Source organism: Tachyglossus aculeatus, chromosome Y4, assembly GCF_015852505.1.
Source record: "Tachyglossus aculeatus isolate mTacAcu1 chromosome Y4, mTacAcu1.pri, whole genome shotgun sequence".
In the NCBI taxonomy this organism is placed as follows: domain Eukaryota; kingdom Metazoa; phylum Chordata; class Mammalia; order Monotremata; family Tachyglossidae; genus Tachyglossus; species Tachyglossus aculeatus.
The window spans coordinates 8,109,710-8,123,663 of NC_052096.1; the positions used below are offsets into that span (position 1 = coordinate 8,109,710).

Genomic DNA, 13,954 nt, shown 5'->3' on the forward strand with positions numbered 1-13,954 from the left:
GGACACAGTCTGTGACCCACAGAGGGCTCACAGTCCTAATTCCCATTTTACAGATAACAATAATTATGAATAATTATGGTACCTGTTAAGTACTTACTATGTACTTATATCCTTCTATGCCACACTTCTATACTTTTTCAAGCACTTAGCATTAATACAGTATTTGTTAAGCCATTACTTTATGACAAGCACTGTTCCAATTGCTTGGGTAGAAACAAGCTAATAAGGTGGGGTAGTGGCTGTTTTACTATGGGGCTTAATCCAAGCTGGGGGGGAAGGGGGGATATTGAATCCTTGTTTTTCTGATGAGGAAAAAGGCAGAAATCGACTTGTCTAAAGTTATATTAAAGGTAATTTATAGAGTCGGTATTGGAATGCACAACCTCTGACCCCCAGGCCTGCACTTTCAGTCTCAGGAAAGTTCACCACCAGCACAGCAATGCTCAGAGTAACAAACACAGATCTGTGGAGTTAATATTAATGGCAATTGTAAAGCATTATTTCCTTTAATCGTGTTTATTAAGCACTTACTGTCTGCAGAGCACTGTATTAAGCACTTAAAGAACAATACATGTTGCCATGTTGCCAATATGTTGCCAATTTGTACTTCCCAAGCGCTTAGTACAGTGCTCTGCACATAGTAAGCGCTCAATAAATATGATTGATGATGATGAATACAACAATAAAGTGACAATCCCGGCCCACAAGCCCACAAGGGGAGACACAGACAGACATCAATACAAATAAATAAAATTACAGATATGTACATGAGTACTGTGGGGCTGGGTGTGGGCAAGTGGGGGCAAGAGCAAAACAAGGGAGGACTAAGGTCCCTTATACCCCAGCACGAACATGTATAAGATGGATCCCACTTATGCCAACATCCCTTAATTGGAAAATGAAAAAGCCCTCAAATAAAAAAAGAAAACCCCACATCCAAACACTAATGTAGGACTGGAAAGGGGGTGGGGGAAGAGAAATAGCAAAAGGAGGGTTCCCAAGCACCGTTCAGTTCTAATCACTGGGGCAGATACAAGGTAATCAGGGACTGGTCCAACCTGGGGCTGTCTTTATCCCCATTTTCCAGATATAGTAACTTGAGGCACAGAAGTTAAATGACCTGCACAAAGTCACAAAGAACACATGTGGCAAAACAGGAATTAGGACCCATATCCTGACTCTCAGGACCCTGCTCCTTCCACTAGACCACAGTAGTGTCCTAAATATTATCGAGTACTTACTGTTCTAAAGCACTGTAAAAAGCACTTGGGAGACTACAACACATCAGACCCATTCCCTAACCACGATTAGCTCATAGTGTAATTCTTAAGCCCTTACCAGTAGACACAAGGAAAAGGGGTGGGGGAAGAGAAATAGCAAAGGGAGGGTTCCCAAGCACCGTTCAGTTCTAATCACTGGGGCAGATACAAGGTAATCAGGGACTGGTCCAACCTGGGGCTGTCTTTATCCCCATTTTCCAGATATAGTAACTTGAGGCACAGAAGTTAAATGACCTGCACAGTCACGAAGAAACATGTGGCAAAACAGGAATTAGGACCCATATCCTGACTCTCAGGACCCTGCTCCTTCCACTAGACCACACTAGTGCCCTAAACATTATTGAGTACTTACTGTTCTAAAGCACTGTAAAAAGCACTTGGGAGACCACAACACATCAGACCCATTCCCTAACCACTATTAGCTCATACTGTAATTCTTAAGCCCTTACCAGTAGACACAAGGAAAGGGGGTGGGGGAAGAGAAATATCAAAGGGAGGGTTCCCAAGCACCGTTCAGTTCTAATCACTGGGGCAGATACAAGGTAATCAGGGACTGGTCCAACCTGGGGCTGTCTTTATCCCCATTTTCCAGATATAGTAACTTGAGGCACAGAAGTTAAATGACCTGCACAGTCACAAAGAACACATGTGGCAAAACAGGAATTAGGACCCATATCCTGACTCTCGGGACCATGCCCCTTCCACTAGACCACACTAGCGAGCTAAATATTTATTGAATACTTACTGTTCTAAAGCACTGTAAAAAGCACTTAGGAGAGTATAACACATCTAGACCCATTCCCTAACCACAATGAGCTCACACTATAATTCTTAGACCCTTACCAGTAGACACAGGGCTGCCCACCCAAATACGGGAATACTCACTCAAATACATTTACTGATCATAATATGATTAAGTAGGTCAGCACGTTCCACTATTTCTGTGATGCAACAACTCTTTAATGAATATATGGTGGCTCTGAAAAGAGCCTTTGGTGTTAGAGAAAATTGAGATTTAAGCCCTTTCTCCGCGAATGCGGCGGGCCAGCTGGATGTCCTTGGGCATGATGGTGACCCTCTTGGCGTGGATGGCGCACAGGTTGGTGTCCTCGAACAGCCCCACCAGGTAGGCCTCGCTCGCCTCTTGCAGGGCCATGACGGCCGAGCTCTGGAAGCGCAGGTCCGTCTTGAAGTCCTGGGCGATCTCCCGCACCAGCCGCTGGAAGGGCAGTTTGCGGATCAGCAGCTCGGTGGACTTCTGGTAGCGGCGGATCTCCCGCAGCGCCACGGTGCCGGGCCGGTAGCGGTGAGGCTTCTTCACGCCGCCGGTGGCCGGGGCGCTCTTACGGGCGGCCTTGGTGGCCAGCTGCTTGCGGGGCGCTTTGCCACCGGTGGACTTGCGGGCAGTCTGCTTGGTACGAGCCATAGCTAGCCAATAACTCACTACCCAAACTCGAAGCAGGAATGAGGAACTACCCCTAGGCCGCTCCAATTTATACAACTAGCCCTCTCCTGATTGGCCAGGAAATTTCAAAAAGCCCGCGCAAACAGATAATTGGCCCCTCCACCCAAATCCTTTTACGGATCATAGACGCCGCTTTTTGATTGGCTTAGGCGTTATTCCATCCTTCTCCCCTATTTATCTCATTAGTCGTTTTAACCGCTCGTACGTTTTCTTACCTGCTGACCGACATTCTTCTTTCCTTTGCCATCATAAATAACTGCAAGCTTAAAAATAACCGATCTTACTCGCCTCCAAATCAATCTTTTCCTAAAACTATATTAACTTTCAAAAACGTCCTGCCCGCGGTCGGACTTCAATGCCCCAATGAGGGGGCGGGAGTAGTCAGTTGTTGTTGCCATTTGAAAAGCCCGCGCTGAGACGGGATTGGACGATTTTAAGAAACGTTTCAGTGCCTCGCTTCCAAGGTAAACCCACTACTGTTGGACTTGGCTGTCAATTTTTGTTGAGCCCGGCATGTACAGCTTTTTTAAAAAAAAAACTATTCTAAAAGGAGATTTATGTAACCTTACCCGTAAATGGAGGGAAACAACACGCAAGTAGGAAGTGACTAAATAAACACCCCCTCACCGACCTGAAAGCTGGTGCTTGATCTCTTATATGTGAGACCACTATTCTCTAGAAAGATTTTATAAGTTTGAAAACCAGCACAGCAAGTGTTTCCACTCTTAATCTGAGCGTGTGGGTGGCTCTGAAAAGAGCCTTTTGGTTTCGGAAACTTTTTGAATCAGACACGGTAAATCAGGGCTTCATTTACCCTTGGCCTTGTGGTGGCTCTCGGTCTTCTTGGGCAGCAGCACGGCCTGAATGTTGGGCAGGACGCCACCCTGGGCGATGGTCACTTTGCCCAGTAGCTTGTTGAGCTCCTCGTCATTGCGGATGGCCAGCTGCAAGTGGCGGGGGATGATGCGGGTCTTCTTGTTGTCGCGGGCCGCGTTGCCCGCCAGCTCCAGGATCTCGGCCGTCAGGTACTCGAGCACGGCGGCCAGGTAGACGGGAGCGCCGGCCCCGACCCGCTCGGCGTAGTTACCTTTGCGGAGCAGACGGTGCACGCGGCCCACCGGGAACTGCAGACCGGCCCGAGAAGAGCGGGACTTAGCCTTGGCACGGGTTTTCCCGCCTTGCTTTCCACGACCAGACATAATGACAAAAGTAACCACGCCGCTCAATAAGACAAAAAATACTGAAAAAACCGTCTCCTAACCGGGAGCTTTTCTAGGTAGTACAGGTAGGCAAAAGAAGACTTTTGATTGGTTAGAGTTTATCGTTATCATGCTGGCCAATAGAAAGCCAGCTTTAGAATCCGCTTATTTGCATAGGCGTTACCAAGTTCCTTCCAATCAAAAGTAAGTATAGACAAAACCCTATTTGCATACGCTCCCTATAAATATCCGACCTGCGGGCTTACTTGTATTGCTTTTTCAGTTAGTGGGAGATTTTGATTATTGAAATATGCCTGAGCCAGCGAAGTCCGCCCCTGCGCCCAAGAAGGGCTCGAAAAAAGCGGTGACCAAGGCGCAGAAGAAAGATGGGAAGAAGCGCAAGCGGAGCCGTAAAGAGAGTTATTCCATCTACGTGTACAAGGTGCTGAAGCAGGTCCACCCCGATACGGGCATCTCGTCCAAGGCCATGGGCATCATGAACTCGTTCGTCAACGATATCTTCGAGCGCATCGCCGGTGAGGCTTCCCGCCTGGCACACTACAACAAGCGCTCCACCATCACGTCCCGGGAGATTCAGACGGCCGTGCGCCTGCTGCTGCCCGGGGAGCTGGCCAAGCACGCCGTGTCCGAGGGCACCAAAGCTGTCACCAAGTACACCAGCTCCAAGTAAATCGATTGTGAGATCTCTCACGCCCTAAACCCAAAGGCTCTTTTCAGAGCCACCCACACCTTCTCAAAAGAGCCGTATCACTTCTCTGATAGAACTGTTGTTGGGGTGGCAAATATACAAAGAGCTATTTCTGTGATTAGTTGGGGTGGCAAATATATAAAGAGCTATTTCTGTGATCAGTGACTGGGCTTCATTCTTCCTGGTTGAATAAGTTTCCTATTTAACACACCCTCTTAATGCTCTAAGTTTTCGGGTGCTAGAGTAAAACGAAGGCTGCTTAAAAGGGTGACTTCCCTATGGCAAACGATTGATCTGGCTATTAGGTAAGGAAATTTTAACGTGATGGTTGTTAAAAGAGCGTACTGTGTGACCACTTTCCCCCCCCACTCAGTACCGGTCTGAATTGAATCGGTTCAATTCTTAAGAGAATTGAAAGTTCTCTATTACGGGATTAACATGGTTCGGAAGCGTTCTTTCTTAATCACAGAAATCACCGAAGAGGAGACGTGGCGGGAAGCGTTGGAAAACAAGGCTTGGGAAGGCGGGAAATTCAGAAAAAAATTCGGCTAATACAGAGTTGGTCGCTAGGGGGCAGACTCGCACTGCTTATACTATTATGGTATAAGTAACGCATTTATTAATAATAGTATTAATAAATAATAATGATGATATTTGTTAAGCGCTTACTATGTGCCGAGCACTGTTCTTAGCACTGGGGTAGAAACACGGTAATCAGGTTGTCCCACGTGGGGCTCACAGTCTTAATCCCTATTAAGTAACTGAGGCACAGAGAAGTGACTTGCCCAAAGTACAGTTGGTCAGTGGCGGAGTCAGGATTAGAACCCACGACCTCTGACTCCTAAGCCTTTGCTCTTTCCACTCTGCTACGCTACGCTTACTATGTACTTAAGCACTGGGATTCATTCAGAGTTAATCATGGCGAACACAGTACCTTTCCCGCGTGGGTCTCAAGTCTAGATGGGAGGGAGTAGGATTTAAACTCTATTTTACAGCCAAGGAAGCTGATACACAGATAAGTTAAGCGATTTGCCCAAAATCCCACAGCAGAGGAGTGGGAGAGCTGAAGTTAGACCCAGATCCTGTGAGTCCCAGGCTCGGGCTGTTGCCATTTGGCCATGCTGCATCTCAAAGACAAGCTTCGTTGCTTTGGCGGCCCCATTTCAATTTTTCACCGCTTCGCTTTGTAGAAACTGCTGGCTTAAACTTATTTTGTTTGTTCCTTGGATTTTTTGGGCGACATTGATATTTTGCATAATAGGTACTGTACTGAACACTTGCGTAAGTTTCCCTGGTGGTCTAGTGGTTAGGATTCGGCGCTCTCACCGCCGCGGCCCGGGTTCGATTCCCGGTCAGGGAAAGATATTTTTTTTTTCCCCTTACACACAATTGAATCTCCTTTTCTAAATTGTAAACTATGAACAAAGGATTTTTCAAACATTCTCCTCCTGCTGCATCCTCTCCTGACTTTCCAGACTGTGAGTTCTTTACGGCCAGGAGACGAATCTACTCTGTTGTATTGTACGCTCCCAAACGCTTAGTACAGTGCTCTGCACACAGTAAGCGCTCAATAAATACGATTGATTGATTGCACACAGTAATAATAATAATAATAATGATGGCATTTATTAAGCGCTTACTATGTGCAAAGCACTGTTCTAAGCGCTGGGGAGGTTACAAGGTGATCAGGTTGTCCCTCGTGGGGCTCACAGATTTAATCCCCATTTTACAGATGAGGGAACTGAGGCCCGGAGAAGTTAAGTGACTTGCCCAAAGTCACACAGCTGACAATTGGTGGAGCCGGGATTTGAACCCATGACCTCTGACTCCAAAGCCCGTGCTCTTTCCTACTGAGCCACGCTGCTTCTCAGTAAGCCCTCACTCAATACGATTGATTGATTGATTGATGATTGATTGATTGCTAACCCGGCAAACGCTAAACCTCAAACCTTGCCCTCGTCCGTTAAATTATCCGAGCTCCCTCCCTGTTATTAAGGGACCTTTCTCCGCTAGTTTGAACCAACTCTCCCCGGAAGCCGCGTTAGATGCTAATATCATCCCCGGTTTAGCATTATTTAGCTAATTAGATTTATTACTAATTAGCTAATCTAATAATTAGCTAATTATTTAGAATCTATTAGCTAATTTTTACAAGGAAATCCTGATTGCTTTGCTGGCCTTCCTACGTTTTTGTGAAGGAGAACTTCAGGGATTGCTACAACGCTTTCCTCGTTAGTATAGTGGTGAGTATCCCCGCCTGTCACGCGGGAGACCGGGGTTCGATTCCCCGACGGGGAGGTGGCAAACTTTTACAAACCCTTTGTTTTGATACCATTTGGTAAGCGTTTACTTTGTGTCAAACACTAGTCTAAGCGCTGGGGTAAGTATAGGTTAATTAGGTTGGGGCCCAGTCCCTGTCCCAAGCAGGGCTCAAAATCTAAATAGGAGGGAAAACAGGGATTTAATCCCCATTTTATCTCTGTAGACTGTAAACTCGTTGTGAGTAAGGGAACATGTCTACCAACTCTGTTAATACATGCTTTGGACCAAAGTACCTCTCAATAAATTCGATTTATTGATTTTACAAATGAGGAAACTGAGGCACAGAGAGATGTGAATAAGGATTCATAATTATGGCGTTTGTTAAGCTTTTACTATGTTCCAGACCCTGGGCACGTGCTCTGCCCGAGTCACCCAATAAGCAATTCGCCCAGCTGTGTTTAGAACCCAGATCCTACGACTCCCCTCGCGTCTAGAAATAATAGTGTCCCGCGAAAGACAACGCAATCAGCCATGGTCGAAGACAAATGACTTTCGCAGGTCTCTGAACCTTTGGATGTATCACTTAACTTCACTGTGCCTCAGTTTCTTCATCAGTAAAATGGGAACGAAATACCTTCTAGGGCTTCCTCTTAATCCATGAGCCCCTTGAGAAAGAGATTTACAGAACGCATTATCTTGGGCCTACCCCACCTCATAGCACTCGTTATTAACAAATATCACTATTATTATTATTATTATTGTAAAATCAGTGTGGGTAGTGAACCCACTGTGCAGTTCGACTGATAGATCTTCTCTATACCTCAGTTACCTCATCTGTAAAATGGGGATTGTCAGTCCATCCAGTCGTATTTATTGAGCACTTACTGTGCGCTGTACTAAGCGCTTGGGAGAGTACAATATAACAATATAACAGTTACATTCCCTGCTCACAACGAGCTTACACTTTAGAGGGACAAGTATCGAATCGCCATTCCACAGGTCAGGGAAATGAGGTGCAGAGAAGTGACTGACCCAAGGTCACACAGGAGTTATGTGGCAGAACTGGGATTAGAACCCCTTGCAGGGACTTCGTCCAACCTGATTAGCTTGTATCCACTCCAGTGCTTAGAACAGTGTCTGATACATAGTAAGCACTTCATAAATACAGGGCCTGGGAAGGAGGCCTTCCCAGACTGAGCCTCCTCCTTACTCTCCCCCTCCTCCCCCCTCCACCCCCCCGCCTTACCTCCTTCCCTTCCCCACAGCACCTGTGTATATATGTTTGTACGTATTTATTACTCTATTTATTTATTTATTTTACTTGTACATATCTATTCTATTTATTTTATTTTGTTAATATGTTTTGTTTTGTTCTCTATCTCCCGCTTCTAAACTGTGAGCCCACTGTTGGGTAGGGACCGTCTCTATATGTTGCCAACTTGTACTTCCCAAGCACTTAATACAGTGCTCTGCACACAGTAAGCGCTCAATAAATATGATTGATTGATTGATTGATTGATTGATTGATTGATAAATACCATAATATATAAATACTTGAATCCAGGCCGGGGTAGGCAAAAGAGTCCACTAGTTTTGTTGACTGAAAAAAATCAGTTACACTGGCCGGGAATCGAAATTAGGCCTCCCGCGTGGCAGGCGAGAATTCTACCACTAAACTGTATTTTGTAGTAGCTTTATCACATGGAGTAATTTTTTCTGTGTTGAAGTAGAGTTGGTGTCAGTGAAGTTGAGGTTAAATCATGTTTCCAGGACAATTACTCTCCTCCCCTTCAAAGATTTATTGAAGGCCCATGTCCTCCAAGAAGCCTTCCCAGACTAAACCCCAATTTTCCTCATTCCCCACTCCTTTCTGCATCTCCCTGACTCACTCCCTTTGCCCTTCCCCCCTCCCAGCCCCATAGCATTTATGTCCATATCTGTAATTTTATTCATTTGTATTGATGTGTGTCTCCCTCCACTCTAGACTGTAAGCCCACTGTGGGAAGGGAATGTGACTGTTTTTTTGCAGTAGTGTACACTCCAAAGCACTTAATACAGTTCTCTGCACACAATAAGTGCTCAATAAATACAATGAATGAATGAGAAGAGAGTGGTCCGCAATGTCAGAGGCAGCTAAGAGGTCGAGGGGAATAATAATAATAATAATGGTATTTGTTAAGTGCTTATTATGTGCCATGCTGGGATAGATACAAGGTAATCAGGTTGTCCCACGTGGGGCTCACAGTCAATCCCCACTGTACAGATGAGGTAAATGAGTCACAGAGAAGTTAAGTGATTTAGGATGGAGTTAGAGGCCTTTGGGTTTTGCAAGAAGGAAGTGACTGGTGATTATTATAGAGTTTTAGCTCGCTGTGCCCTGATCTCATCTATCTCACCGCCACCAGCCCCTTTCCCACGTCCTCCCTCTGGCCAGGAACTCCCTCCCCCTCCATCTACGGGTTCTAATCTTGACTCCACCACTTGATTGCTATGTGACCTTGGGCCAGTCACTTAACTTCTCTGTGCATCAGTTACCTCATCTGTAAAATTGTGGGCTGGGATTGTCTCTATTTGTTGCTGCACTGTACTTCCCAAGTGTTGAGTAAGTGCTCAGTAAAGACGATTGAATGAATGAATAAAATGGGGATAGAGACTGTGAGCCCCATGTGGGACAGGGACTGGTTCCAACCCGATTTGCTTGTATCCACCCCACAGCTTAGTACAGTGTTTAGCACATAGTAAGTGCTTAAGAAACACCACAATTATTATATGCTAGGCCACCATTCTCCCCACCTTCCAACATTATTAAAGTCACATCTCCTCCAGGAGGCCTTCCCTGATTAAGCCCTCTTTTCCCCTACTCCCTTTCCCTTCTGCATCATCTCTGCACTTGGGTCTGTGACTTTAGGCCCCAGCTCAACCCAGAAAAGACTTATGTATATATCTGAAATGTTTTTATTTATATTGATGTCTGTCTCCCCTCTAGGTTGCAAGCTCCTTGTTGTCAGAGAAAGCGTCTACCAACTCTGCGGTACATTCCCAAGAACTTGGCACACTAATTGATACATAGTAAGCTCTTAACAAATACCATCATTGATTCATTCCTTCATTCCTTAATGTGCAAACAGGCTGTGTGGTTGGGAGTGCTAGAGAGGTGAGGTGGTAGTAGAGAGGATATTATCTGGGGAGAAGAAATAATTAATCTGTGAAGGCCTTCTGGAGGAAGAGAGTTCCAGTTTGTGCATTCCGGGGATGCGAGAGGAGAAGCAGGATGTCTCAGTGGATAGAGCATGGGCCTCGGAGTCAGAAGAACCTGGATTCTTGCCACAGCTCCGCTACGTACCTGCTGTGTGATCTTGGGTAAGTCACTTCACTTTTCTGGGTCTCAATCCTCTCACTTATAAAATGAGGATAAAGACTGGCGCCAAACCAGACCTGAAAGTCAGAAGGACCTGGGTTCTAATTGCACTCCTCCCCTTATATGCTGGGTCACCTTGGACAAATCACTTAACTTCTCTGTGCCTCAGTTACCTCATCTGTGAAAGGGGATTGAGACTGTTAGCCCTATGTGGGACAGGGTCTGTGTCCAACATGATTAGGTTGATCTACCCCGTGCTTAGTACAGTGCCTGGCACATTCATTCACTCATTCAATCGTATTTATTGAGCACTTACTGTGTTCAGAGCACTGTACTAAGCACTTGGGAAGTACAAGTCGGCAACATACAGAGACGGTCCCTACCCAATAATGGGCTCACAATCTAGAAGGGGGAGACAGACAACAAAACAAAACATGTAGACAGGTGTCAAAATCGTCAGAACAAATAGAATTAAAGCTATATGCACATCATTAAAGCTATATGCATACATAGTAAGCGCTTAGTAAATATACTATTAAAAAAAAGTGAGTCCCAAGTAGGATTTGGACCACATCAAACCTGATTAGCTTGTATCTAGCCCAACACTTAGTGGATTGAGACCTCACTTCCTCCAGGATGCCTTCCCAGATTGAGCCGCCTTTTTCCTCTCCTCCTCCCCATCCCCCGCCCTACCTCTTTCCCCTCCCCACAGCACTTGTACATATTTGTACAGATTTATTACTGTATTTATTTTACTTGTACATATTTATTATTCTATTTATTTTGGTAATGATGTGCATATAGCTGTAATTCTACTTGTTCTGACGATTCTGACGCCTGTCTACCTGTTTTGTTTTGCCGTCTGTCTCCCCCTTCTAGACTGTGAGCCCGTTGTTGGGTAGGGACCATCTCTATATGTTGCCGACTTGTACTTCCCAAGTGCTTAGTACAGTGCTCTGCACACAGTAAGCACTCAATAAAGGAGTGAGTGAATGAATGAATGGCACATAGTAAGTGCTTAACAAATATTTAACAAACCTCTTCCTAGTGGAAAGAGCACGGGCCTCAAAGTCCAAGGACCTGGGTTCTATTCCCAGCTCTGTCAATTGCTTGTTGTGTGACTTTGGTCAAGGCTCTTCCGTACATTCAACTCCCTTCTCAGGCCCCCTGCTCCTCCCCCTCCTCCATCCCTCACCCCCAGAGATCTGGCCTCCTACTTCATTAGTAAAATTAACTCCATCAGGTCTGAGCTCCCCAAAGTCACTCCACCCCCTTCTCCAATCCCCCTGCTCTCAACCCTCTCCACTACTTTCTCATCCTTCCCAGCAGTATCCTCAGATGAGATCTCTTCCCTCTCCTCTCAAGTGCTACTCCAGCCACCTGTGCTTCTGACCCCATTCCCTCTCATTTCATGAAATCTTTCTCCCCTTCCCTCCTCCCCTCCTTAACTTTCATCTTCAACCGCTCACTCTCCACTGGTTCCTTCCCCTCTGCCTTCAAACATGCCCACGTCTCCCCTATCCTAAAAAAACCCTCTCGACCCCACCTCCCCTTCTAGTTATCGCCCTCCCTCCTACCATTCCTTTCCAAACTCCTTGAACGAGTCATCTACACCTGCTGCCTCGAATTCCTCAACGACAACTCTCTCCTCCACCCCCTCCAATCTGGCTTCCGTCCCCTACATTCCACCCAAACTACCCTCTCAAAGGTCACCAATGACCTCTTTCTTGCCAAATCCAACGGCTCCTACTCTATCCTAATCCTCCTCGACCTCTCAGCTGCCTTCGACACTGTGGACCACCCCCTTCTCTTCAACACGCTATCCAACCTTGGCTTCACAGACTCCATCCTCTCCTGGTTCTCCTCATCTCTCCGGCCATTCATTCTCAGTCTCCTTTGCGGACTTCTCCTCCCCCTCCCATCCCCTTACTGTAGGGGTTCCTCAAGGTTCAGTTCTTGGCCCCCTTCTGTTCTCTATCTACATTCACTCCCTTGGTGAACTCATTCGCTCCCACAGCTTCAACTATCATCTCTACGCTGATGACACCAAATTTACATCTCTGCCCCTGCTCTCTCTCCCTCCCTTCAGGCTCGGGTCTCCTCCTGCCTTCAGGACATCTCCATCTGGATGTCTGCCCACCATCTAAAACTCAATATGTCCAAGACTGAACTCCTTATTTTCCCTCCCAAACCCTGCCTTCTCCACTGTAGACGGCACTACCATCCTTCCCGTCTCACAAGCCTGCAAACTTGGTGTCATCCCCGACTCTCCTCTCTCGTTCACCCCTCACATCCAATCCGTCACCAAAACCTGCTGGTCTCACCTCCGCAACATCGCCAAGATCCGCCCTTTCTTCTCCATCCACACCGCTACCTTGCTGGTTCAATCTCTCATCCTATCCCGACTGGATTACTGCATCAGCCTCCTCTCTGATTTCCCATCCTCCCGTCTCTCCCCACTTCAGTCTATACTTCACACTGCTGCCTGGACCATCTTTGTGCAGAAACGCTCTGGGCATGTTATTCCCCTCCCCCAAAATCTCCAGCGGCTACCAGTCAACCTACGCATCAAGCAAAAACTCCTCACTCTGGGCTTCAAGGCTGTCCATCACCTCACCCCCTCCTACCTCACCTCCCTTCTCTCCTTCTACAGCCCAGTCCGCACCCTCCGCTCCTCTGCCGCTAACCTCCTCACTGTACCTCATTCTCGCCTGTCCCGCCGTCAACCCCCGGCCCACCTCCTTCCCCTGGCCTGGAATGCCCTCCCTCCACACATCTGCCAAGCCAGGTCTCTTCCTCCCTTCAAAGCCCTACTGAGAGTTCACATCCTCCCGGAGGCCTTCCCAGACTGAGCCCCCTTTTTCCTCTCCCCCTTCCCATCCCCCCCCGCCCTACCTCCTTCCCCTTCATTCATTCAATCGTATTTATTGAGCACTTACTGTGTGCAGAGCACTGTACTAAATGCTTGGGAATCAATCAATCAATCAATCAATCGTATTTATTGAGCGCTTACTATGTGCAGAGCACTGTACTAAGCGCTTGGGAAGCACAAATTGGCAACACATAGAGACAGTCCCTACCCAACAGTGGGCTCATAGTCTAAAAGGGGGAGACAGAGAACAGAACCAAACATACCAACCATACCAAAATAAAATAAATAGGATAGAAATGTACAAGTAAAATAAATAAATAAATAGAGTAATAAATATGTACAACCATATATACATATATACAGGTGCTGTGGGGAAGGGAAGGAGGTAAGATGGGGGGATGGAGAGGGGGACGAGGGGGAGAGGAGGGAAGGGGCTCAGTCTGGGAAGGCCTCCTGGAGGAGGTGAGCTCTCAGCAGGGCCTTGAAGGGAGGAAGAGAGCTAGCTTGGCGGAGGGGCAGAGGGAGGGCATTCCAGGCCCGGGGGATGACGTGGGCCGGGGGTCGACGGCGGGACAGGCGAGAACGAGGTACAGTGAGGAGATTAGCGGTGGAGGAGCGGAGGTTGTGGGCTGGGCAGTAGAAAGAGAGAAGGGAGGTGAGGTAGGAGGGGGCGAGGTGATGGAGAGCCTTGAAGCCCAGGGTGAGGAGTTTCTGCCTGATGCGCAGATTGATTGGTAGCCACTGGAGATTTTTGAGGAGGGGAGTAATATGCCCAGAGCGTTTCTGGACAAAGATAATCCGGGCAGCAG

At 47.0% G+C, this 13,954-nt stretch overlaps 3 protein-coding genes and 2 non-coding genes across 6 annotated transcripts; 3 read left to right on the forward strand and 2 right to left on the reverse strand.

The window, feature by feature from the left end:
- Positions 1-2,287: 2,287 nt before the first annotated feature.
- Positions 2,288-2,706, reverse strand: LOC119946897 (histone H3). The gene has a single exon (XM_038768376.1). The coding sequence runs from the start codon at positions 2,704-2,706 to the stop codon at positions 2,296-2,298; it is 411 nt and encodes a 136-aa protein (XP_038624304.1). The 3' UTR covers positions 2,288-2,295.
- Positions 2,707-3,541: 835 nt separating this feature from the next.
- On the reverse strand, positions 3,542-3,962 carry LOC119946935 (histone H2A type 1-like). Of its 2 annotated transcripts, XM_038768413.1 has the most exons (2): positions 3,864-3,944; positions 3,542-3,758 (listed from the first exon to the last, which is right to left on the reverse strand). In XM_038768413.1, exons 1-2 carry the CDS (start codon positions 3,942-3,944, stop codon positions 3,552-3,554), a joined length of 288 nt encoding a protein of 95 aa, XP_038624341.1. In that variant the 3' UTR covers positions 3,542-3,551. The 2 variants fall into 2 exon arrangements, with proteins under 2 accessions (XP_038624341.1, XP_038624342.1); XM_038768414.1 differs by having other exon boundaries at positions 3,542-3,962.
- Positions 3,963-4,254: 292 nt separating this feature from the next.
- LOC119946926 (histone H2B type 2-E) lies at positions 4,255-4,689 on the forward strand. The gene has a single exon (XM_038768406.1). The coding sequence runs from the start codon at positions 4,255-4,257 to the stop codon at positions 4,633-4,635; it is 381 nt and encodes a 126-aa protein (XP_038624334.1). The 3' UTR covers positions 4,636-4,689.
- Positions 4,690-5,941: 1,252 nt separating this feature from the next.
- TRNAE-CUC lies at positions 5,942-6,013 on the forward strand. The gene has a single exon. It is a non-coding gene; the product is annotated as a tRNA-Glu (tRNA).
- Positions 6,014-6,879: 866 nt separating this feature from the next.
- Positions 6,880-6,951, forward strand: TRNAD-GUC. Its single transcript has one exon. It is a non-coding gene; the product is annotated as a tRNA-Asp (tRNA).
- Positions 6,952-13,954: the final 7,003 nt, after the last annotated feature.

What these genes read in the sequence shown, in the direction of transcription:
- LOC119946897 (XM_038768376.1), bottom strand. Translation starts at nt 2,706, where the DNA reads ATGGCTCGTACCAAGCAGACTGCCCGCAAGTCCACCGGTGGCAAAGCG.
- LOC119946935 (XM_038768414.1), bottom strand. Translation starts at nt 3,944, where the DNA reads ATGTCTGGTCGTGGAAAGCAAGGCGGGAAAACCCGTGCCAAGGCTAAG.
- LOC119946926 (XM_038768406.1), top strand. Translation starts at nt 4,255, where the DNA reads ATGCCTGAGCCAGCGAAGTCCGCCCCTGCGCCCAAGAAGGGCTCGAAA.